Raw genomic sequence first — 25623 nt, 5'->3', positions numbered from 1 at the left:
TCTCGATGGGTTAGACTTTTGCACCTGCATTACTTAACACAAATCGCAGCGCGCAAGAGAAGAGGAGGGATGATATATGACAGTGTGTGCTTTCTTCTGTTGTATACAAACGAACAAGACTGTGCTGGGCAACCGAGGTGTGTAGAAAGCCGCAAAGAAATCACGGCCGAGTTTGGTTTTGGTTTTCTTTTCTTGATGCTTTAGGCAAGCGCTTGTAGGAAGGGTCGCTCTGGGACGGACTGATGAACGAAGATATTCATATTCATTGCAAGAAGATTACAGATTTTTAGAAGGGGTTAAATACTTTGACTTTGAACTTTAATGCTCTATTATACATGTCATGTCATCTAATCGTCTGAAATATCTCGCTGGAGCACTTTTCGTCTTCTCATGAGCTCGGCTAGGGGCACATCTTCGTCTGCTGCCTCCGCTTCTGACTCTTCCTCATCAACACCATAATCTCGCAGTCTATCGCCATCCGAGTTCACCCATCCAAGATCTTGATCGAATTCACAGTCATACTCTTCATCGTCATACATATCATAGTCATTAACCTCTTCAAGTTCCGCCATGAGATGTCTCTTGCGTTTCTCATCGTCGGCCTTTCGCTTGAGAAACTCAGCCTTGAACTCGCTGGAGCTCATGCTCGCCTGGCGAAGCTCCTCGGCGTAGTCACGATTTGCGGCAGGCCAACCTCTTGCAGCCCGGCGGATCTTGTCGGGATCGGGAGGAGGCCAAAGTCCTTCGACGCGGTTGAAACCATTCTCTTCCCATTCCCAGCCTGAGCCAGTGCCATCCTTAGCAATGGTGGGATTCCCTCCGAGGGGGAAGAACCACATGAGTATATTGCGGGTTCCCATTGCTTGGGCCATATTGCCATAGAAACCGATATCGTAGGGGAACTCAAGTCTTTCGAAGCGCACTTTCTCGCCATCGGGGCCTGTAATGTCCCACCAATCCTTAGGTCCCTTATCCATGAGAGCTTCATGGCGCTCTTGCTCCCATCCTTCTATCATAGTCTGGTTGAATATCCATGACCTAACAGTGTTGATGAGCATGATACCCAAAGCGACAGTGGTAAAGAAGTTGACGATTGCAATCAGCGATAATCCGGTTAGTCCAGACAAGCTAGGCCCTAGGTATGCAGGGAGGTTTCGATGTTCCCAGATCTTGGAGAAGCGTTGCCAGAGGAAGTAGCCAAGCATCCAGAGTGATATGTTTGTATATACCAAGAAGCGTAGAAAGTGTGGAAAGGTAGTCATTGATACACAGTTTCTAGTCCAAGGACAATGATGATCCATCTTGGGAACACATCTCGCGCAGTGGCGACAATGATGCGCCCGAGGTGGTTTCGGCGCCGCACATTTGTTACACCATCGCTGCCCATCAGCGTCAATGACACGGTCCTTAAATATATATCGGCCCGGGTCGACGGTTACGGCTCGGTAGTACGTTAACCATAGTGTGAGGAGGAGGGTGTTGAAGATGATGGTTTCGCGGCGCGAGGGAGGACCTGGTTCGAGAGACGTCGAGTAGTGGAAGAGAAACTGGGAGAAATAGCCAAGAAATGTGATCAGAGCACATACAGAGGGCACGGCAAGACCCTTGATGAAGGGCACGTCATTGAGGCCGGCCATGATGAAGCTTGAGCTTGAGCTGTTACATCACACGCAGGTTTAAAGTCGTCATCAGATACCTACCTACCTTAGACATGGAGGTAAGGTAAGGTAAGGTAAGGTAAGGTAAGGTAGCCATGATGCCCCTAAACTTTAGTGGGCCGTTTATGTTTCAAACCGCTGTATTCAGAACGCTTAGCGAATAAAAGCCCGCTTAGGTAATTTCAGGGGTGTTCGTCAGCTGTCCCCTGATAATGAGCCAGAACTGAGCAGGGGTGCTGTCTTGCGTTTTCTCCATCATGACGACGATATGAAACTGCGATTGATGAAAATACTGACTTGGAGTTAATATCTATGCTTTGGTTAAGAGTCAAAAGCCAGACTGCGACGACATGAGTGGTTTGGAGGTGTTTTCAAGCTTAAATATTCCTTGTTTCAGTCTATCTTGGCCTTGAGGGTGCTGATAAAGCCATCATGGCTGGAGATACAGTGGTTCAACTGTTTGCCTTATGGTACACTTCTCCTCTCATTATCGAGTCTTAAAACCTATAATAGCTAATTCTGTTTATAGTGCTGCCTCTTCATTCTTTTACATATCTCAAACCCTTGAACGCCATTCTCTAACAGGTTTGTCATAGCCCGGGCATTCCAGATATGCAACCAGACCTAACGTGAGATATTACTTAGAGAGTCCGAGACTATCATCATTTCTTGTTTTTCTTCTTTCTGGAATATTATGCTATGGAGTTAGCTGTATAACCAAGTGGTTTCCTGGCGCAGATGGGCGCTTCACAACGCATCGTCGCCAAGGCTCTTTACTTGACGGCACACATGATGCTCGAAGGGGGCAGAACACACATCTTCCTGGAAGGCCAAGAAGACTTTCCCTTCCAATGCTTGTATTATGCATTGTATTGAGGCTGGAAATATTCCATCGTGTCAATTACCAGCAACAATGTGCAACTCCTGGCCTCGAGGTGAGACTATGCCCTGTATCACAGATGGATCGTAGCGAAGCTTACAATCGCCCAGTCTTTTCTACCACTACTCTTTTTCGCTTACGAAATCTTCACCTCTCGAAGGAAATGGGGCTTTCCACCACCAGAAGACCCTGATGACCCCTGGCGTTCATGCTTTGATGACTTGGTCGACTGGTTTAGTGGCCCAAGAGTTATGCTTAGTATGGCGGTGTCCAGTCTAATGGTGTTTTCTACTGGCACATACTACGCTACAAGCCGCATAACACGCTCCACATACTACTGCTTTGAACTACTCGAGAGCAAACGATCAACCCTTGCTTTGCAGTGTATGGGACTTGTGCTTGATGCCATCATCGTGATTCTTCTTTGGCGCTTGCTCGCTTGGTCGCGCACCGCTAAGCTGCGTTTACGGACTTTGGGTACGGTCTTGACCCTATCTTCGATATCGATGAGCCTTGTGTGGGTGGGGAGCAGGCTTTTCAGGGGGTCTTCCGTGCTTCACGCTGGGTTTGGCTTTCTTTACGGTTTCGATATCATCGTCGACAGTGTTGCCTTTGCAGCACTAACGATCTCGGCTACGTTCTGGGTCTGCGAGACATCGCCACTTACACCATCCGCTATCATCACTTTTCTGGTGGGAATAGCAAAGGCCTGTCATAACATCTTCAACTACGGTGACTACCTTCACCCTACACGCCTTGATGAGATCACCCCACTTTACTTCATCGCTTTCGGCATGATCATTTTCACATACACTCATGGTATTCAATCTGTCATCTTCATCAGAAGATATGTTCTCATGGCTCTCCTCGTTGGCCTTGTTGTGGGCACTACTGTGTTCATTGCCAAGTCGGATCCGCAGACTTTCAAGCGTCATCCTGTCAATGACTTCATTTACAGAGCCAATATCAGGCAAGACCGCTGGATGCAGGAAGCGAGCACGAGTGGGAGTCTTCCCGTTGCTCACAAGATCTATAAGGAACGACATGAAGGACGGGATCCTCCACCGGCATTTGCAGATTGGTATGACCTGGCCAAAAATACCGTGGTCATCGATAAATTCGATCAGATCGACCAAGATTTGGCCCCCTTCCGAGCCATCCGACCCAACAAACTTCGGCAACGAGCTTCCATATTGTCTCAGAAGCCTGGCATTCATACAATCGGTATCAAGGACGGCAATGCATCGAGGCTGCCTGAAGTCACTGGTCATGATGCCGAGGTGCTGGACGGCCTCGTCGTAACCATCAACAAGTTTGCCAAATTTCTCCCTGACATGCTCTTTCCCGTTAACCTGGGAATTACGCCACGGATCCTTCCATCATGGGAGACGGTGAATGGGCACAGCAGAGCTGACCTGACCCCAATGGTCAATCTGATATCGAAAAGGGCAGCCAAAGAAGATGGCGCAGACCAGAATAGAGAAGCTAGATCTGCAGAGACTCCTGTGGCCGCCCCTCTACCAGCGCTGCCAGATTATCCCCAAACCAATGAGCCCTCTTTGATAAGCCCAGCCAGCTATCGCCAGATGCAAGTTGAAGCATGTCCCCCTGGCTCACGAACTCGGACCAACCCGCACTGGAACATTGGGGAGTTTTGCGCCGACTGCGTACGAAGGCACTCAAAGGCGCAACTCATGGTCAACTGGGAACGATCACTTCAGTACTGCTTCCAGCCTGATCTCAAGTACCTCCATGGCATGTCTCTCTCAAGTCCTCATGCGGAACCAATCAGGGACCTTTTGCCATTGTTTGGGTTCTCCAAGTCGGAGCCGTTCAGTGACATCCTAATACCTCTCCCACAGGAAGATGACGACAGACTTGATATAGGCTGGAACTTTGACCGTCGCTACGACGCCATATTTTGGCGTGGTCAAACTGATAATGGCGTTGTTTCAGACCAGGCCTTGCGCGGCAATCATAAATTTCGGCTCCTTCATATGCTGGGAAACCAAAATCCCGAGGATAAGGTCTCAATGGTTCTTCCAACGGCAAAAGACCCATCAGTATACCGACATGAAAAGGTACCAATTACGGAAGCGAATCTTGTCCTTCCATCGAGTGTCGGCATGAACAATTATACAGGTTGCACAGGCCCCAATTGTGAGCTTCTTCATCAGACATATCCCATCGTCAACGAAGCTCAAGACCAGGAACCCCTCGAATACCGCTATATCCTCCTCTTGGATAAGGATTACGGCCCGCCACCCGACCTTCTCCGCGTGCTCCGCTCAAAGAGCGTGCCTTTTGTCTCCACCATCTTTCGTACGTGGTATAGCGATCGCCTGATTCCCTGGCTACATTTCGTGCCAATCGATACGCGTTATCAGGGATTGCACACCACCCTGACATACTTTACTGGTACACAGAAGAAAGCATACCTCAATGGGCGCGATACTGACATGAAGGGGCTGGCCAAGGATGGGGCCTGGATTGCACAGCAGGGCGCCAAGTGGGCAAACCAAGCGTTAGGAGAAAAGGATAAAGAAGTCTACCTCTTCAGACTACTGCTTGAATGGGGGAGACTGGTTGATGACAAACGTGATGAGATTGGGACAAGTAAGAATGATAAGGGGGAGCTTGTAAGCTCCCCATGGACCAAGAATCAGAAATGGTGATTATGATGGGTTAACTAGTGGCAGGAATCTATATCCCATTTATTAAGCTAATAACCTGTCTGCGTCTTCTTGTATATTCCTTTTTTTTCCCCCAATGGTCATGAAGCATCACTGGCGGAATAGCTAGTCGCATGTCATGTAGCAGGATGCCAATACGAGTAGTATACCTTTTCGATCATTGAAAGATCGTACGAAATCGAACCGTGCACGTGCTCGGGCTCGGGCTCACAAAGCGTACAACTCACTCAAATGCTTGATTCAAGAATACCGAAGATCACCTAAGCGGTATCTCAAAAGGATGCCGATCGACTTACATTATCACCATGCAATCTCTATAAGCTCGAAAAAATCCAGGATTTCTGTCATTGGAGGTCTCGATTCGTGGAAGGCAGCAGCCATGATGCACATCGAAAGGTCTCCAGACTTCATGTATACTCAAATACAGGCGACAGTTATGCCGCGGTCATTCCGCCACTGCGGATGCCTAAGAGCGGCACCGGGACGGTCTTCTCGGCCTACGATGAACCGATAAGACGAAAGCCCTGTCCAATCCCGTATGGGTACGGGGCCCAGTCCGGAGTCACTGCCTGACGTTCAACAGCTGTGCGGTATGTATGTACCCGCCCAACATGCGGTGATCTGGAAATATGCCAAGCGTCGTGCTAATGATGTGAAATGGAGGTGAGAGCTCGCCAGATGCCATGCTCTTCAAATGTGTCAGCTTCGTATGTAAGTCTAACATCCTCGACCCAATTAATGCCAGCCGAAGTGGTGAAATAAAGAGCATTCGTACTGTTTTCCCGCCGGCTGAAGACGCCTTGTATCGGTGAATCTAATGTGCTTGGTGGAGATCGTGACACCGATTGGCCCATTGTAAAGGACTTAGAGTCACGTCGGGGTCGGTTGCTCATCCGTCAAAAAGGAACATGGTGCCGATGAATCAACGGTCCTTACTCCAGCTTGGACCAACAACGAGAACTGAAAAGTGGATCAAATCTGATGATGTCGAAAAGATCTCGGTGAAGACCCGGAGCAAGGTTCGACTGGGGTGAAAGAGAGTTTGATGTGCATCACAACACCCTCTTTGTCCCAAGAGGTGGTATACACCACATTACAGGAATACTGAGACATAAAATGATTCAAGCTATGAATATGGGATCATATATGGGCTTGCTATGCTCATAAATATGCGAGAGAATGACCAATATCCAACTGACAATGTGTGTGACCATGTGAATGGAGGTCAATTACCGTACATTCACAACTGTTCTCAACATCCGCAGGAATATTGCAAGCACTTACGAGGTGAGCGGCTTTGCTTCGTAGCATTCGACTTAACCTCGGTGAATCTATTAACCTGCCCCAGATGCTAGGCCTACAGGCTTCATCAAGAAGAAAAGAAGAAAAGACTGGGCCCTTGCTTTGGTTTGTGAGCACGGGGGCGGAGAATTGACACAGGACTCGACCAGTAGGGACCCCTGATAGTGATTTTGGGCCCTTGGCGTCTACATAGTACATACTGTAGGTCCCTTAGCTGCCGATGATTTCTCTTCACGAATTCTGGGGTGAGGTGAGCCGATCAAGCACCTGAAAGACAAAATTTCTTTCATGTCGAAGTTGGGCGGAATTCAGCCACCGCTGGTCCAATCTAATCGAGTCGATTTGATAATTGTAATGCCGTAATAGATTTCTGCACATATTTTATGCTTTCCACATTTAGTGTAAGGCAGCTCTGTCGTGCATGTCTCAAGGAACAGTATGCCATACATAGAACAGGGTGCGTGGTTAATACTTGAGGTGATCACTAACAATAATTGGAGGAACGGGATGGCGGATGATGGACGGTTTGCCATGTGCCTGGAGCCTTGGAGCGAGAAACCGAGCGTTCACTAACAGCCACCATCAAATAACGTGCCTGGTTGACAAATTGAGTTTGGGGTGCCTCTTCCCGAGTTTACAGCCGAATCACTTTGATGTAACGTGGGTACGGGCCACACGTCCCTCTCACCGAACCGGAACGGGGGTCAACGGGAGGCGAATGACAACACTCCGTGCGGTGCTAGTTTGAGTGGTTTCTTTCTCCTAGGATGGCTTAAGAGCTGCTTCTGCAATATGGAGGCGCACCTATGGAACCAGAGTCCTAAAGTGTATGGGGACGATTTGTGAGAGCCAAGCTCTAACTCGCAGTAGTGCGAATGGTAGGTGCGTGGAGCTGGTCCAGGTGTAAGTGATTAACCGCGGGTAAGTATCGAGCCTCAACGGTACCGAGCACTTGGCTTGTCTCGATATAAGGAATATGGTCAAGGGGGAAGTCGATTCAATACCGCACGTCATATCAAGGCTCGGCCTTGTATCAGCACAGAAGCAAGGTCACAAGCCTAGGCGCCGTTTACCATCTCTGTCGAGCTTGACGTCAGGAAAAGCGTTGATATTGCGGGTGAGAGAGTTGGCAACGATATTTCCAATGTGCCCATAAAACGCCTTGAGTAATCAGTAAACGAATAAGAACCCAATATAAATAGGCTGCGACCAAGCAGGCACCGATTAATTGTTTTTGCTTTGGGACAAAATACAACGACAGTACAAAAGGGCAATTGATGTTCCTCTCAACTACGTAGTACTCATGCAACCATAGCATGTCTTAGCATAGGTTGCAGCTGCCGACGAGGCTGGCTGCAGACAACACACAGGCCGGTGACGGAACCCGGCCACCCCATGGAGGTGGAAACACAGAATGCAAACATGAGATATATTGTCTATGCCTGCAGTCACGATTTCAAACTCCAAAGATCCCACTGGAGCATAATTTCGAAACCGGGAAGGAGAGGGGGGAAAGAGAATATTGGGCAGCTCTTCGCTTCCGTTGATGAAGAAGGCAACGGCGTGATGCATCCCAGCTTGTGAGGCTAGGAGACAGGGGAGCTGTATCGTCTGTGCCCGGTGTTGCACCTCCGGTCAAACAGATGTTTTGGACAACGGGTCCTTGCACGGATCTCTTCACAGGGTGTCATAGGCATGCCATGCGACGAACAGGGTTTAGCCATCCATCAGTCCGTGGTACGGATTACACGCAGACTGTCTGACCATAGACATGAACTGGGAGATGGTTCTGCGAAGCAGAATGATCTCTGAACTTGATCCAAGCGTGGCACATTTTGATCGAGTTCTTGCTTTGCTGGCTTAAGATTGGCTGATAGATGCCTCCAACAGTTCTGCCTCGAAGAAGATATGGGTGATTTGCTTCTTCGAGATGACCGGGCGGGTTATGCTAATGTGCATATGGACCAGTGCATCGCATTCGTTCAGTCTGGTCAGAAGAGGCGTCATGCGGGTGGATTCATACGGACTAGAGTATTGAACATCGCAACCTTCTTCGTTCAGTTCAATCAAAAGCCCAATATTCAGAGTGGTTGACTAGAGCCCTGTTGAGCCGATATCGCCTCGTCTGATAGACATGTTACTCGATCTTAACATGCCAGATGCCTATAGCCGATGTGCGGTTGAAATCGACGTATTTGGGTACGGTTAAAGAACAGATGGATCACCTTTGAGGGGTGTTCAGTGGGGAGATGGACGAGATGTATGTGCTGCCTCCGAAAAAGAAAGCAATTCCGAGGAAAGTCCTTTGCTGATGTTATGTTTGGATTGGCAGGGACACCAGAAGCCCACGTCGTCACGTTACTAGCGTATTTTAATACGGGAAGGTACAATACATTGCAGACAGGGCAGAGCAAGCAAGCAAGGAACCTTGGGAAGGAAGCAAACAAGGGTAACATTTGCCGCCAGAGCCGCGTATCATCACATAACCAGGTAAGGCTACTGTAGCTTAACCAGTCTAGTGGGATGCGGATTTGATCAATTGGGTTCTATTGTCAAGATCCCTACTCCTGGAGTCTTGGGACGTTCGAGACTCGAGATTGATTGCTTAAACCATTGTGATGCCAGAAGGTGCTGCCATTTTCTATTTCATACCGAGATTTACCGCTCACCTCGGCCGGGATTTACAGCCGGGTCTAGCCTAAATCGTCTCACCTTGTCTTGCTTCATGAACTTCATCCCGCGGTCGACTTGTCTGTCATTGGCCTTTTGAGAAATGTTGGATTATTTTTTCGTATGATGATTGAGACATGCATCTTATCTCAGTCTCGCTCGTGAGAAATCCCCAACAAATGTATGTCTCTCAGCCGATGTTCGATGGGTAGGTAGTTGCTTCGATTCGGTATTGATTGTCCATGTTCGGCTTCTGACCTCGACTGACCTTGAACCCACCTTACTCCAGAAATCCAGTGACCATAAAGTCAAGGCTACTCCGTTTTATCGTTCCATTTTACCCAATCTCAGGCACCCCCAAATGCAAGCCAATGTATTCCCGGGCCGGTCCCTTACTCTCACCTCAGGTACCTAGTCTATGCATTTGCCGTGAAAAGTTACCTCATTTTGATCTCCTGTTTCCGGGGGAAATCCACTTCCCCTCTGGCGGGCATTGTCACCAGCAGCGCTCCTCTCCGCCGTGCATGGTGAGTTAGTACCTAAATGCTCCCGCCCACGCCCCTACCCATCCCACTTTCGCTTGTGAGACCAGACAAGCTACTGTCTGATTGGTCGTCACAGCTGTAGCTTTCTCTCCCACGCCCTCCCCTCCGCTTTCTTCACCTCTTTGCACCCCACTCCATTCATCTCAGGTCAGTCTTCGCGACGACGGAACACTCTCGGTCTCTTTCCATGGCATGAACTTGCGCTGTCTTTTTCTTGCTCTTGTTAGCTATTTCTCTTTAGCATCCCCTCGATCCCATATTCTTGTTCAAGTGACCTGGGCTCGCTTCATTGCTTCACCGTTACGCTTCGCGCTCATCTGAACTACATCTTGAAATCCGTCTTAGTACATCATAGGCCGGCTTTTCGTATATACGACTCTCATCTCGCCTACATATCGCCTTGATCCGACCAAACATTTCCTTCGATCCCTCAAGCTAGCAGCCGAAACTGCGCGTCTTGCAAACGAATCGAGGTATCGTCCACTGGCTATTTTGCATCGCGCACCTAGCTAGACGTTGATACGTTTTCGTCTTGTTCAAGGTCCAATTGAGAAGCTCATCGTCGGCTTAATCATAGTTGGTCTGCTAGTACCGCTCCATATTTCTATACATTACTTGCGCCGGGCTTCACTGCACTCAGCTGCGGTCAATTGAATTGCCCAGTATTTCAGGATCTTCTATTCATCTGTCTCTGCGTCTCCCAGTTCGCCCCAGGGTGTTTAATATTCTGTCTTACCAACTCAAGATTTCCCCACACAGAGGCCATTCTAAGTTGCTGGTCACCATCTCGACACCAAGTTGCTTTTGCGATTCTTCCTCTTCCAGTTTCTACAACTCGTTCAGTGCACCTGCAAAGCTGCGGTTGTCTTTGCGCTGCTGACGCTTCTAATTGCTGAAGCTGGAATATCTGGTAGTGGGGTGAACACTTCTTTATTTACGGTACTATACACATATCTACGCACCCATCGCTTGTGCAGCCTGTGCCGTATGCTTGCGCCTGCGCCTGCGCCTACACAATTGACACACCCACTGGCAATACAGTTACATATCCAAGCAATTGGCTTATTGGCAGGCTTTCCTGGTCTGCGAGCTGTTCTGTCCTACTTCAACCCTTCTTCTTCCTCGACTTTGAGATAATGGGCGTTTGAATAGTTCTGACGCTCATTCAACCTCTTTACCTATCAGCATGAATTCTGTCGCCCACAGCATGACCGAGGCTTCTCCAGCTCCTGCTGCTCCGCCCATGCAACACCAACACCAACACCAACAGCCGCAACCTCCACCGTCTCCATCTCCATCGCAGCCGACCTCTGTATCCGAAACCGCTCCGACGCCATCCCTACCTTCAATTTCGTCGCCCTCCGCTCAGTCTGCTTCGCTGCCTGCTGTTCTCGCCGCTGCAACAGCTGTCGCATCAGTCTCCGTCCACTCACTTGCGCAAAATCCAGATGAGCTTCCCCCGCTCCGCCAACCGTCGCCGACCTCGCCGGCGCATTATACGTTCGAACAACACCAACAGCAGCAGCAGCACCATCATCCTCACCACAACCTCCACCCAGTTACGCCGCCGCTGAGGAAGGACACATGCTCCTCCATCTCAACTCAGGCCACTAGCGCTACCTTGGCCTCCACAGAGACCAATAACACATCGTACAGTGCCGACACCTCTCCTAACCTGCACCAGTCCATTTTCTCTATAAAGGATGGCACCGACGTCTCTAACAACCGCCGCACGAGCAGGAGACGGACCGGGCCCCTTTCTCAGCAGTCCAGAGAACGCGCTGCACTCATTCGAAAGCTGGGTGCATGCATCGACTGTAGGAGGCGACGAGTCGCTGTAAGTCATACCCATTCTATATGCCACACAAACTCTTTTGTATGGACTTGTTTGCCAACCCTTGCCTCCATTATTGTAGTGCCACCCCAGTCATCATAATATGACATGGGAAGACGTCGTAACCAAGTTTCATCGCTCGCATAGCCCGACTATTCAGGATATTGCACCTTCCCTCGCCGCTGCCGGCCGACCGCTGAGCCCCGCCCCCGCGATTGCCAATGTCCAGGCCTTGTTCCACGATTCTCAGGAGATGGATATCGATTCCAGTACTCCTGGCTCTAACCTGCCCGGGCGCCCTCCGTTAAGCGACACTCGAATTCGTACTCCTTTGCCCTCAGGCCCTCGCCTCGAGAAGTCCCTGTCTTTACCTGGCATCGAGAGCTTCAAGAACGATCTACAATCCAATGTGGGGCGTATGCTTTCCACTCCCAGTCGGGATCGATACAGTTCCGTGCAGGTTCTGTTCCTATTTTGGCAAGACGACGAAGAGGTCCCAATAATTCAGACCGCAGTCCGGGAGCTCGCTGAGGTTTTTGATAAGTATTATCGCTACAACTTCCAAGTTCAAGCTATCCCGTCGTCCTCTGACGGCTGCAAAAGCTCATGGAGGTGGCTATCAAGGGCGCTCAACGAGTTTGTTGAGGACCGCGATGAACGTGATATGTTGAAAATAGTCTATTACGCAGGACATACATACCTCGATGGCAACCGTGAGATGGTCCTGGCAAGGTATGTCATTTGCAACCCTTTCTGCATCGATATTGGCTAAGACGTGGCAGCTCGCGAAATCCAGAACAAGCCTCAACAATCCGGTGGGGTGGTATACAGCAAACTCTCGAAGAGGCTTGTGCCGATACGTTGATCATTATGGATGCTGCATACTACCCATCTTCCAGAATGGTTCGACAACAGGGCGTCCTGGAACTGCTTGCAGCTTCGGTATCAGAAGAGCATTATTACGATCTTGATCGCTGTGCATTCACTCGGGCTCTTGCTGAACAACTGCGAGTCCGGGCAGCACGCTTGAGTCCTCTTTCGGCTGCCGAGTTGCATGCGAATTTGTTCTCTCAGTACGCCAAAATGGTCCAAGACAAGTATCCAGAGAAAGAAGTATTGACCAGTTTCCCCTCACCGCTACACATGATGATGTCGGGCAACTCGAGGCTTCCGTCTATCTTTCTTTCTCCAGTGTACCAGAACAGCCCCACGCGAGGAAGTTTCTCTTCGTACGAGAACAGTCCCCAATTACACTTGTCTATTCGACTGGACGATGACAACGTCGACCTCGAGAGCTGGAATGAATGGCTGCGACTGATGCCGGAAGGTATCAGGGATGTCAAGGTCGAAGGGCCTTTCCGAGCTACATTTAGATGAGTAACTTCGACCATCGACTCTATATTCGACTTTGCTTGATGACACTACCGGGAAACCGATCCCACCAGCACCTCTGTCAATTGAGGTAGACAACTCTTGAAATAGAGTATGTCTGTTGAGGTTCCCCTGAAAACGGAAACGACCTCAACTTTGAAGCTGGGCATGATCGCCAAGATCGGACATGATGGCTTTTCAGAATTAGTCCCACCACGGCGCGCTCACATGAATCACTCCCCTCTCATGCCGGAAATGCATTGATTACACTCTAATTTGATTTGAAATGGAATAAATAATGACGAGTCCATGAAGCATAGCACATGGAGTCTTGGGCGGAGCAAAAAGCAAATGGGACTCCAGTTTGATTCGCATAAACCGGGGTTACTTGACGGTCGAGCCGAGGAATTACGGCTGGATATCTATGAGAAAGGATATTGATCGATATGGAAAGTAATTTGGCAAAAAAGCGAGAGAATGGTGACTCAGACGACCAGAAAGAGCGAGCGTGAGACATGTTTGTTTATATATAGGCACCTGCATATGCAAAGGTAGCAAGCATTCTGCAGGTCATGTTTCATCAAGACCCGTTGAAGCTTTGTCTCAATTTTTGTTTCACTCAGTAAATCGGTCGCGTCAGGCATATCATAACGGATGTCGACATAAAAGCTTTGACTATAACAGGCATGTGAAAGAGCAGCACCAGGGTCTAGCAATGCAAGTGACGATGACGAAATGTCCAGCATAGAGGAAACGATGCACGGATACAGTGAAATTGGTGCATGATGGCGAGGCCGGGACCCAGGAGGCTGGCCCATGAGTCGTTGGGTGATAAAGCACGGAGTCTTTTGGCGGGACCAAAGCAAAAAAGTTTGTTGTTGATGGGGGGTTGGGTCTGGCTTGGTCTGGTCTGGTCTGGTCTTGTCTTGTCTTGGGAGGGGGAGGAATTGGGAGTGAAATATTGGGCTTTGACTGAGTCTGGGTCGAGTAGAGGTAGTCTGATTGACAATTCAACTCTCGGCCTCGTTGTTCAAATGCCAACGTAACAATGCGACATTTCTTGAATCAAATGATAGGCGGTAAAGCATGCCACATCATGGATGACCACCCTACCTGCTAGGACCTTGCCTTGCCTTACCTAGGTACAAACGGGAACGGATATGGATATGGATGTACGTTGACTGAAAATCTGAACGATGGAGCTTGCAAGGGTGACATGTCGTTCATTGCGAACCCCACTAGAGGACAAACAAGCTGCGTGGATATTGGATGATGGGCAGCAAATTCAGACCCGAAAGATCCCATGCTAAAGTGCGGTAAGGCCGTCAATTGACCCTCTGGCACCTTTTACTTACCCAAAGTATACGGAGGAGGAACAGGAAACAGTAAATCGAAGTGCAAATCACGGCACGGCCCAGCCATTTCATTTTATCACCGAGGTGACCGCCTGAGAAAATTATCACAGCCTGGTGATAAGTGTTGGTGGTTAGCTGTTTAGCGCATGGTATGGTGGCCTACCTAATCTGGAGCTGGACTGGAGCCCGGGGTGGACTGGCCTGGTCTGATACGATTTTTTTTGTCCCCCCAATAACTTACGTCTCCATAATCCGCTGCCGCTACTGCAACACCACCTACCTCAAGCTCATACTTCAACAACGGCATCTCCAACCTCCAACCGAGCCAACCTCTTTGTCTCTTTTTTTACCTAAAAACTCTAAGAGATTCCGATCTTCTAGTGACCTTATTCCGTTTCCTTTCTTCCCCTCTTCTCCTCCTCTCTTGCCTTAACCGATCATCTTCCTGACCCCTCCTCTCCTCAAACTTTTTTTTCCAAACACCCCACATTCCCCATTACTGATTCGATATGGGCGGCGTTGTTTCTGCGTTCTCCAGTAGTAGCGGTGAAGACTCCGTCGCAGCGCGACAAGCTCTCGAGAAGCAACTTGCCGACAGGGAAGAAACCATCGCCGTCCTCGAGGAAGACCTCTCAAAGAAGGAGAAGGAATGTACAACAGTATCCAAAGATGCTGAGGATTTGAGGGAAAAGATCAAGGAGCTTGAGGCTCAGTCTTCTCTTGCCCTTGATGAGACTCACGCCCGTATCGCCATCTTGCAGGAAGAGTTGAAGAAGGGCGGTGACTCTTCCTCCGAGCAGCTCCGATCTACCAAGGAGACTGCTGAGAAGAATGCCAAGGAGCTCGAGGAAGCTAAGACCAGCCTGACTGCTACCGAAGAGAAGCTCAAGGGTCTGGAGCAGGAAAGGCAATCCATTGCCGATGAGCTCGCCAGCCTCAAGGCAGAGCTTGCTGAGGCCAAGGAGGCCCGCGAGGCCCTCGAGGCTGCTCTCACCAAGGAGATTGCTACTCTTAAGACACAGATCTCCGAGGCCGAGGAGAAGCATCAGACTCTTACCAAGGCCCACAGCACACTTGAGGAAGAGCTTGCTGCCGCTTCCAGCGCCGCCGAGCAAGGCAAGCAGGCTCTGACCGGTTCCGAAGACAAATTCACCACTCTGCAGTCCAGCCACGCCAAGCTCGAGACCGACCTGGCCGCCGCCGTCACTGCCCTCGACGAGCAGAAGAAGGCCTTGGCTGGTTCCGAGGAGAAGTACGCCGCTCTCCAAGAGACACTCGACAAACTCCAGGAGCAGTCCGACTCCCAGATCGCTACTGCCAAGAAGGACCTCGCCGAGGCTCAAGAGAAGACAAATGCTCTCCAAGAAACACACAACAAGCACAAGGCCGACTCTGAGAACGAGTTGTCCGAACTCAAGAAGCAGCTCTCTGAGCTTGGTGACCTCCAGACAAAGTACGCTGCTCTTGAGGAGACCAACAAGTCTCTTGAGAAGGAGCTTGCTGAGCTCAAGGAGAAGGTTGCTGACCTCGAGAAGACCAACGAGTCTCTCAAGAGTAACTCTTCTTCTGAGCTTGTCGCAGCTCAAAAGGATGCTGCTGAGTGGAAGGAAAAGCATGGTTCTCTTCAGTCTACCCATGATGGTTTGTCCAAGGACCTTGAGACTGCTAAGAAGGATCTTGCTGCTGCCGAGGAGGCTCAGAAGAAGCTTACTGAGGACCACACCGCTGCCTTGACCAAGGCTCAGGGTGACTCATCTGCTGAACTGGAAAAGGTCAAGAAGGAGGCTGCCGACCTTGAAGCCAAGCTCAAGTCTACTACCGACGAGCATGACGCCCTCAAGAAGGAACGTGATGAGCAAGCTGAGAAGCTTAAGACCGTCACCAGCGACCACGAGACAATCCAGAAGAAGCAGGAGGAGACTGAGGCTAAGCTCGAGGCTGCCACTGAGGAGCGCGAGTCTGTCGAGAAGCAGCTCAACGAGAAGACATCAAAGCTTGCCGAGCTCGAGAAGGAAATTGAGGAGGCCAAGGCCCAGGCTGCCAAGGCCGAGGAAGACCTGAAGGCATCCCAGGTCGTAAGTACTCACTATGGTTACATACCTATCAAGGCACTAACATTTGCATAGGAGAAGAAGGAGCTTGAGGCCAAGATCGCCGATCTTGAGTCCAGCGCTAAGAACTTCCAGGAGTCTGAGTCTGGTTTGAACGCCAAGCTCAAGGAGGCTGAGGACAAGGTCAAGAGCCTTGAATCCGATGCCGCCAAGGCTAAGGAGACTGAATCTTCATTGAAGTCCAAGGCCGAAGAGGCCGAGGCTAAGGCCAAGGAGACTGAAGCGTCGCTGAAGTCTAAGGCTGATGAGGCTGATGCTAAGGTTGCTGCTCTCGAGGCTGATGCAAAGAAGGCTCAAGATTCCGAGTCTGCTCTCAAGAAGCAGCTCGAGGAAGCTCAGGCTGCTACCGAATCCGAGAAAAAGTCTTCCGCTGATAAGACCAAGTCCCTTGAGGACGAACTCAAGGAGCTTAAGGAGAAGTTTGCCAAATCTGAGGAGACTGCTAAGAAGGTCGAAGCTCTTGAGAAGGAGAAGGCCGATGCCGTTGCCAAGGCCGAGTCTCTGCAGAAGGAGGCAGATGAAAAGACCAAGACCCTGGAGGCCGAGAAGAAGACCGCCGAGGAGAAGGCTGCTGCTCTGGAGAAGGAGAAGGCCGACGCCGAGGAGAAGACAAAGACAGCACAGTCAGCCTTCAGCAACGCCCTTGAGAAGGTCAAGACCATCCAGGGCGAGAAGAAGGAGGCTCTCGAGAAGGTCCAGGCCCTCGAGGCCGAGGTCAAGGAGCTCAAGGAGAAGAGTGCCACCACCAACGGCTCATCTGAGGCTTGAGGAAAAGGAATTTCTTTGTCAAATGGGAAGGGATAATGCTGCTGATGAGACCAAAAAGTGTTTGTTATACGATCTGTGACGCTGGATGAACTGAAATGTCTGATTCATATCACGGGAAACGAAGGAGTGGACTTATGCGTCTTTGATGAACTCGATACCCAAATAAATAGTTTTTAGAAGAGCGTAATTTAGATGAGCGTCTATGCCACTCTTTGTCATGCCAACTTGGTTCTCCCCCTTACTTGCATGTGAGATATTGAAAGCTTTATTCTTATGTTGGTGGAACAAGATGTGTTGCGGATTTCAAGGTAAAGAAATTGCATTTAGAAAGCAGTCAGTCAAGTACAGCAACTGGAAATTTCAAATTGTCTTGATTGTTTAATGCGAATGCCACCAATTGACTACTGTGTACTCATTCAATCTCAGCATCCATGCCTTGATATCAAGCTTAGAAGATCTCAACTGTGGCTGCATCATCCCAAGCCACACCCGCACATCTCCCCCATCTGATTGGCCCACTTGTTCTCTCCTCCAACACCAAAAACGTCACAACGTCAACCTCTATCTAACCTCACCTCTCACAACCTCCACCGCCCAAAATGCGCTTCACCTTCGAAACCAGCGCTCTTCTCGCGCTCCTCCCCCTCGCTCTCGCCGACTCTTTGACCCTCTATCTCCCCTCCAACCCGAACCCCTTCAGCATCCCCGCCAACACGCACGCCACCCTCTCCTCCGCAGGCGTCCACTTCTCCGCGCCACTGTCCTCCGCCAACACGCACGCCACCCTCTCCTCCGCAGGCGTCCACTTCTCCGCGCCACTGTCCTCCGCCAACACTTTTGTCTTTCACAACGTCACGCCTGGCTCGTACCTTGCTGATGTTCACTGTCCGACTGATGCGTTTCATCCGTTGAGGATTGATGTTCAGCTTGCGGAGGATGGGGAGGAGGGAATCGTGAGGGCTTGGGAGACGTATCGGGGCAACGACTGGGGGAATAAGGGGGAGGTCGTGCAGGTGAAGGAGGGGAGTAAGGGGCGAGGCTTTGAGCTGCGGGCTATTGGGGGAAAGAATTACTTCATGGAGAGGCCGCAGTGTGAGTCTCACTTTGCAAACTCCGTGCACCGGTCAGCGCTAACGTATAGCAGTCTCGGTCTTTGCTATCCTCAAGAACCCCATGATTCTTATGGCTCTCGTCAGTCTGGTTCTCATGGTGGGCATGCCGAAGCTCATGGACAGCAGTATGTAATCATTCACACTCGCGACAAGACTTGTACTAACAAGATACAGTGGACCCTGAAATGCGCGCCGAGTTCGAGGCCCAGCGAAAGAGCAGCCCCCTGAGCGCCGCCATGACCGGTCAGTCATCCGGTGACAATCCTCTTACCAACTTTGACATGGCTGCGTATCTCGCTGGTTCCAAGCCCAAGGAGAGCACCCCAGCCAGCAGCGGTGGTAACGGCAACACTAAGAATCAGGGCGTCAGACGGTAAATTCTGCGCAGTTTTTGGGCATATAATGACTAAAAAGTTAGATGGATGGATACACAGCCCTGTGGGCATAAGTGGACGATAGAGAAGTAGATCATGAGATACGGCATTGTATGCATTTACCAATGATCATTATTCTGTTGAATCTTCGCTCGTCACTTGATTGTAGAGGTATAACCTTAGCTGCCTAACTACTAGTCACGGCGTGGTTGCGCGCAGCCTATTGTCATCATATTCTCGTTCCATACCCAATGCCTATCCTGCCCAAAATATCACAAAGCAAAACCAATTTCGAGTTCAAGTCGGAAATGTCACACTGAGACTCCATCTTCTTCAGCAAATGCATGCAGAACGTATGACGCTCTTTAGTCACCACCATCATCGCCGAAATCAGCACCATCCTCTGTAAAGAGAGTTAGCGAGCGGTTATTTCTAAAGAGAATTGAAATGAAGACTTACCGAAACCATCCTGGTAAGCGTCTTGTTCGTCGTTATCAAAAGCGTTTGCGATCATAGCACCACCAAGCAGACCAGCACCGGCACCGAGAGCAGCACCTCCCATCATGCCCATACCACCACCACCAGGTTTACGGCCACCACCACCAAAGCCACCGCCATGAGGAGCTCCATAACCAGGAGCGCCACCATAGCCACCGTAACCTCCTGGTGCGCCATAACCACCGCCGTAGTGAGGTTGGGCACCGTAACCCATTGGAGGACCTTGTCCAGGATAGCCTTGGGGCTGTTGGCCGTAGTACTGTTGTTGAGGATAACCACCTCCGTATCCACCCTGCGCGCCGCCGTAACCACCGGCACCGCCTTGTTGGTGGCCTCCAGCCATCTGCTTTCCCTTGCCGAGCAACTTGCCTAAGAATCCACCACCGCTCTTAGCACCACGTTCTCTAGGGGGAAGTTCTGTGGGATAAGGACTGCCGCCCTGTTGTTGAGGATACGGGCTGTTGCTCTGAGGGTATGGACTATTTGATGCTCCATATCCCGCAGGAACGTCTGGACCACCAGGACCACTTCGAGCGCGGGCGTCTTCCTCAGCCTGTAACTTCGCAGCTAGCTTAGCGTCTTCATCTTCAGAAGGACCACCAGCTGACTGATCGCGATGGTCCTCGTAGGGGTTCTTCTTGGTATCTGTAGGGATGGGCGCATTGCCTTGGTCGTAACCGGGCGGAGGGCCGGCGGGCGCGGCATCATCAGCTGGAAAGACGGGAGCAGTGGGCTTTTCCCATTGCGATTGTTTTGTGTAAATGTTGACGTAGAACCTGTAGTGGGCATGTTAGCGACGCTGTGCGCGCGTGTAGACAAAGTGAATCTCTTACCATTCTTTGTATTGGTCGTTCCATCGCACGGCCCATCCGGCAGGAACCTCGGGGGCCTTAGGGGGAGGCGGACCAGACGGGGGAGCAAAGTCGGCCATCGAAGTAGGATTTGAAAAAGTACACGATCGATAAAGATGTTGCTATAGAGTGCAGCAACGATGTTGTGCGAGAAATTTGTGGTAGGTCGACGTCTGAGGAATCAACAAGAGTCGATGATGTAGCAGGTGGGTATAAGTAGGTTTTGTAGTACAAGGAATAAGTAAGGTCAAGGCAAAGAGGGGAAGTTGAATATCGAGATCAATACGTGAGAGCCAAGGATGAGGGAAGTTAAGGCTAAAAGCTAAGACTACGAGGGACTACCTTACCTTATTTAAGCACATTGCCTACTTCCCTTGGCAATCTGGCACCTGCCACTTGTGACCTTGAATGTTTCGTGTCAACGCCACTTGGAGAAGCCAGATGAGTTTGGATCTGGAGCTGGAGGGGCAATCACCGAAACCCTGGTTGCCCCTCCCCCAACATGCGAAGCACAGGTGACGCCATTGGTGCAAGAGCTGTCATGTAGAGAAAGCACAGCCACCCTGTCCGCGGCTTCCTCGTCCGGTCTCCGACCAAGCAAGCCTTCTATTCATTAGGGTACCTACCTAGCGAGCGACTGACTCTAGAAGCATCCAATCCAAATAGAAGTGAAATATGTCTATTGGGTGGGTAGATGAGTGACATGCGCCAAGGTGGCCTAAAATTACAGCTGCAGTTACAATTACAGTGCGTTCTGCAGGTTAAGTCTTGGAATTGCTTGCGCATGCATTGATGATCCTGGAATAGCTTAGCTCTCTCGGATTTTAAACGGGTTGTTCAATGTTATGTCACTCAAGCACATTGCCGTGCAAAGGTGACAACCTACCTTAGTCTGAGGTGGTATTCACAGGTAGGCTGCCTCACGGCGTTTTCCTCCAGATTCCAAAATAAGGTATCAGTCATATTGAACCCGCGGCTTCCTGAAAGCTTCATTATACCTAGCATACGCCACGAATGACGCAGACAGTGGCGATCGCTTACTGTGGCGGTGCACTATAGCTTCAAGTCAATCAATGTCCTGCATGAGAAGGGTCCCACTATCATTCTCTATGATCCGAACACGATCCAATATGCCAATTCCTTTTCTGAAAGGTGCCTTACAATCCCATTACTCGCCCGCCAAGCCTTCTCTGTCATCCTCCTCCGGCGGCGGATTTCTGTTCGTCCAAGGCTCAAAGAACTTGGAAGTCCTGGATAAGCCCCCAATGGTCTCCCATATCAAGAGGAAAGCAAACAGAGCCATGATAACGAACATAAAACTCTCAGCGTTGAGATGGTTATGTGACTCCGGAATCACGACAAGAATTATCGCAATTATCAACCTCATACTGATCCGTGTCGTCTGTCCCATGAAAAGAGTGCACTCCCCTTCGACCCTGTATAACATCCCGTAGATCCAGAGACAAAACATACCAACTCCAAGCCCTCCGCCAAGAAGCCAGCGCTGCCCGTCTTCAAACTCTTCAATCGCAGTGCTTGCAGCGGCGATGTGGCCTCCGATGAGAAACGATGCTGATAGAGGTAGATGCAGGAGAAAGAAGCCAAAGGCTGTCCAAGCAGATCGTCGGATCGGATGTGTTGCGCGAATACTGCCATCGCCGCTGGAATATACCCAGTTCAGCACGAACGCAATAATCAGCGTGCAGACAGCCTTGGCGTATCCTGAAGTCAAGCCAATGCCCGTCTTGTTGCCAACAATGATGCTGTATACAAACTCGCCGAGGATGATGATAAAGAAAGCGCCCATTCGGTCAATCTCGTGCGCAATGTCAACTGCAGTGCTATAAGTCAAATGTAGCTTAGCCTTGATCCAGGGACTCAGAGTAAGCGCCCATGTCGCCTCTTGATAGAAGATGCCCACGGCAACGATGGCGGCTTTTGCGCGAATGTTTATGTCCTCAAGAAAAAGCGGAATGGTAATGAGAAGACCGACAAACATGAACCCAGCCATGATCCGGGCCTGTGTGCGGTGCTGATACGCTGCAAACGAGGTGACAAGGAATACATTGAGGGTCGTGAAGCGGGCTACGAGGTACGCTCCGACGGTAGTCCGCATTGCAGTAATGTCCTCATCTGCATCGTTGGCATTGTTCGCATACAGCACCAGAAGCGCCATGACCCAAAGAATAATGAGTCGTTGCAGTAAATCATCGGTATAATACGAGTTCATGATCTCGCGGAGATCAGCCCAGATATGCCATGCCGGCGCAAAGATGAGTATGTACTTTGCTAGATGAGCACCATCAGGATGTTCAGCAAGCTCATCGCTGAAGTTGGCGACAATCGCGACATCTACAGAGTGTAAGTCAGGGCTGGAATGATAGCACGGGAATACCTACATAAAAGATCTAAGAACAGCTCGAAGCGACCAGCCTGGCGCTCCTCCTCTTTCTCCTTGACAAGCTGTCCCTTATAGAACCATTGCAGCGCCCTCGGCTTTTTGACCAGGAAGCAATCTGCTCTGGAGTGCTCTTGGAGCTCGTTACAGTTCATCTTGCTTCAACTGAGATTGAAAGGTGTGCGGGAGACAAGAATGAGGAGGCGGCTCTATATGTGTGATTTCTAAGATGGATAGAGATTTAACCTTTGTTTCAGCCGCGCCTAGTTGATGAGGGAGAGCTGACTGGACCATTACCAAGCCATGCGCGTGCAGCTATTTTATGGTGGTTGGTTGAAGCTGAAAGCTTGAGTGCTACACCACCCAAACGCATCATTATTCATACTGGAAAGAGTCGTATTCAGACTAAGAAATAGACTTAGAAATATGCTTGATTGTCTCGTTTTTTGAGGCTTTGTAATCATTGTTTATTCTCACAATTTGTACCTCAGCTCAAATGGCTGAAGCTATCCTGGACTGTCTTAAGCCACTACCACCCTTGCAAGGGTCGGCCGCCTGGTGACGATCCCCCGCTCTCTCATGTTCCACTGACTCTTCGACCTATCCTGCGATGACATTCGGATCACATTCTCCGTCAAGACCCTGCATTCTCTACACGAGCTGAATCTGCATCTAGTGAAATACGGTAATCTCAAATTGCGATAGTACATTCGCATATCATCCATCAATATTACCCAAGCATCTTGGTTCGAACTAAGAGGTAATAACACTCTTCGGCATCTCATTAACATGATCCATGAGCTCCCTTCAAATACCCATCGTCATCTTTTCCTACAAAAACTAGCTCATCGAAACCACTCCCCGTTTCTTGGTCTTCATACCAGCTTATCATCACACACATCCTGTCTTCTCGAAACTCAGCCATGAACATATCCAGAAACTCGTCACCATGCTGTTGCGCATCAATAGAGAAGTACTATGTAGCTTAAAGCTGTCAGGTTGTAGAATCCGGTTGTAGTAATGGCAAACAGAAAGAATCTGTTGTGCGAACATTGAGATCAGCCACGTAAAAGCTATCTGCATCCTCAAGCACAGTTGCTTCTGCAGGAGCAATGTACCCATGCGGCTGGGGCCACTCTGATATTTGGTTCTGAGAGTTAAAACACGAGTCGCAAGTCGTTCTGTAGATTGTAGTTGATTATACTTCTAACCCAAGTCACGCTTTGAGTTAAGGAGCCAGTATGTCTCGAGTGGCGACGTTTATGTCTCTCTAAATCATTATTGACGACTTTACACGCGAGTGCGTCAATTCATGTCTCGCTGATAGGGATCGAGTCTGGTCATTGATAGTATGGAAGTGCTGTCCATGTTTTGATGGCTAGTATCCGATCATGATCTCTCTTCTTTGGGTCTTCATTCACATAGGATAAAATCACTAACGCTGTCACATCTGACTCATGGGGCCAAAGTACTGGTTAACAAGATCAATAAACTCATGATGAACATGACATTTCTTATTATTTTTCGGACTTATTGCAGTTTCAAGAGAGCTGCAACAGTATGTAAGTCACATGTCTCTACTAGCACTCGTCAATATAATATGTGGACGTTGATATGGTCGTGTCTATCACGGCTTGGTCAAGTTTCATAGCTGACCAGAGCACGAAAGTGCCTTTTGAATACAAGTTGCAAAACTGAGGTCTTACCACTTTTTACTCTCGGTGCGTTGTCCCTTCACCTTGTGCGGCCGGGTATCTTATAATGACGGATGCTGGAAGCTACTGGCATCTTTAGACATGTCCAATTGGCTGATACACGTGCATTTCTATCGGTTCACAAGAGTTCGGAATGCTTTCCTTGCTTTTTCTTTCCATCCTGATCCCTCTTCCGAAAGAATCCTATGTCTATTCCACACTCGCCTTGCTATACTCGTCATTCAGATGATTATGTTTACCTTTATGCTTTAGTGGAAAGGACACAGCCCTATTTCTTTGAATAATCTGATGAGCTCTAGTAAAGACAACATGTCGTTGATAGGTCTAGTTTGCTGTGTCATCTTGACACCACCAGGCTCCTGCACCTTGGCACATGCAGGGTAGCTTGATTACCATGTCCCTGTTCAAAGGAATGGCTCTCACTTGTTCACAGCGACTGGAGACAGCTCAATACGTTTCAGTGCCTCAGAATGACGACTGAAATGATAGGATCTTCAAGGAGTGGTCACGGGACTGTAGATCTCATAGTTGTGAACGTGAGTCACAACATCAGCCTCCAACATACCAGGCCGTGACAATTCTCATCTGTTACCTGCCTTCTTCATATAATATTCAGAAAAGAAGAATGGAATATTATTGCAAAAAGGTAAAACGATACCCTACATAAGTTCATTCTGGAGGTAAACTAACTCATCCTCCAGTCATGGCAGAGTGGTCATTTCATCGGGAGAGTCAAGAGCCACGACGAGCTCATCGAAAACGCTCGCAAACTCATACAAGACTTTCGAAATGCCCGTTCAGAGATTGGCGACGAATTTCCATCTCTCGTCGAAACCACCATTGAACTCGAAGAACTCGATAAGTCGGTCGCTCTCATCCAACAAGAGGAGTCGCTTCGCACCGCAGCCGTGGTCAGAGAGATAAAGGGCACTATCAGGAGTGTTCACTATCAAAGTTGGGAAGCAGTCCGAGTAGTCGGGAAGAAAAGGAAGGCTGTAGCGAAGAATGGGCCGGACGCCATGGTCCCAAAGAGATATATCCATTCATTCAGACCCATGCCCAAGTGGGTTATCAGGACTAGAGATAAACTTGATAATGCTATCTTGTGCGCGCAGGTTGGAATCATTGGCAACAAAAAGGATGGGTTTTCAATTCGGCCTCATAAGGTGTTTGAGATCGATGGAAAGGTCAAAGATGTTCTTGGTATCCATATGGTTCTTTCTTTGAGATTATGGGATGAGCCTACTTGCATCGATGGCCGGAGCATCTCTCGTGGCGATGAACCCAAGAGCGAGGGAACTCATCAGCATGCTACCGCAATCGAAGGGATAGACAAGGAAACGCACGATTCAGAGGAGAGTCCCGTTTATGAAAACATCACCCTCGACCAGGCGCGTCTCATGGCCGGTGAATACGGGGTGCAAGGTTGGACCGAAGCGGCGAGGTTACAGTCTCAAAGAATGAAACACTAAGTATAGGTCACGAGAA

At 49.6% G+C, this 25623-nt stretch overlaps 8 protein-coding genes across 8 annotated transcripts; 5 read left to right on the top strand and 3 right to left on the bottom strand.

The window, feature by feature from the left end:
- Positions 1-347: 347 nt before the first annotated feature.
- Positions 348-1637, bottom strand: PFA4 (Palmitoyltransferase; the record flags this gene model as incomplete). The annotated part of the gene is made up of 1 exon (XM_044818226.1): positions 348-1637. One exon carries the CDS (start codon positions 1635-1637, stop codon positions 348-350), a length of 1290 nt encoding a protein of 429 aa, XP_044685928.1.
- A 934-nt stretch (positions 1638-2571) lies between these two features.
- Positions 2572-5213, top strand: J7337_000472 (uncharacterized protein; the record flags this gene model as incomplete). Its single annotated transcript, XM_044818225.1, has 2 exons — positions 2572-2593; positions 2629-5213. The coding sequence occupies 2 exons, from the start codon at positions 2572-2574 to the stop codon at positions 5211-5213; spliced, it is 2607 nt and encodes an 868-aa protein (XP_044685927.1).
- Positions 5214-10955: 5742 nt separating this feature from the next.
- On the top strand, positions 10956-12959 carry J7337_000471 (uncharacterized protein; the record flags this gene model as incomplete). Its single annotated transcript, XM_044818224.1, has 3 exons — positions 10956-11585; positions 11665-12314; positions 12365-12959. 3 exons carry the CDS (start codon positions 10956-10958, stop codon positions 12957-12959), a joined length of 1875 nt encoding a protein of 624 aa, XP_044685926.1.
- A 1858-nt stretch (positions 12960-14817) lies between these two features.
- On the top strand, positions 14818-17187 carry J7337_000470 (uncharacterized protein; the record flags this gene model as incomplete). Its single annotated transcript, XM_044818223.1, has 2 exons — positions 14818-16383; positions 16435-17187. 2 exons carry the CDS (start codon positions 14818-14820, stop codon positions 17185-17187), a joined length of 2319 nt encoding a protein of 772 aa, XP_044685925.1.
- Positions 17188-17786: 599 nt separating this feature from the next.
- Positions 17787-18676, top strand: J7337_000469 (uncharacterized protein; the record flags this gene model as incomplete). Its single annotated transcript, XM_044818222.1, has 3 exons — positions 17787-18279; positions 18332-18424; positions 18474-18676. 3 exons carry the CDS (start codon positions 17787-17789, stop codon positions 18674-18676), a joined length of 789 nt encoding a protein of 262 aa, XP_044685924.1.
- Positions 18677-19038: 362 nt separating this feature from the next.
- Positions 19039-20102, bottom strand: J7337_000468 (uncharacterized protein; the record flags this gene model as incomplete). The annotated part of the gene is made up of 3 exons (XM_044818221.1): positions 19039-19076; positions 19133-19947; positions 20005-20102. 3 exons carry the CDS (start codon positions 20100-20102, stop codon positions 19039-19041), a joined length of 951 nt encoding a protein of 316 aa, XP_044685923.1.
- A 1088-nt stretch (positions 20103-21190) lies between these two features.
- On the bottom strand, positions 21191-22575 carry J7337_000467 (uncharacterized protein; the record flags this gene model as incomplete). Its single annotated transcript, XM_044818220.1, has 2 exons — positions 21191-22374; positions 22422-22575. 2 exons carry the CDS (start codon positions 22573-22575, stop codon positions 21191-21193), a joined length of 1338 nt encoding a protein of 445 aa, XP_044685922.1.
- Positions 22576-24760: 2185 nt separating this feature from the next.
- J7337_000466 (uncharacterized protein) lies at positions 24761-25607 on the top strand (the record flags this gene model as incomplete). The annotated part of the gene is made up of 2 exons (XM_044818219.1): positions 24761-24781; positions 24837-25607. The coding sequence occupies 2 exons, from the start codon at positions 24761-24763 to the stop codon at positions 25605-25607; spliced, it is 792 nt and encodes a 263-aa protein (XP_044685921.1).
- Between the last annotated feature and the right edge of the window lie 16 nt (positions 25608-25623).

The sequence above is a fragment of the Fusarium musae genome, chromosome 1, assembly GCF_019915245.1.
Source record: "Fusarium musae strain F31 chromosome 1, whole genome shotgun sequence".
Lineage (NCBI taxonomy): Eukaryota > Fungi > Ascomycota > Sordariomycetes > Hypocreales > Nectriaceae > Fusarium > Fusarium musae.
This window is presented reverse-complemented; position numbering and strand designations above follow the sequence as displayed.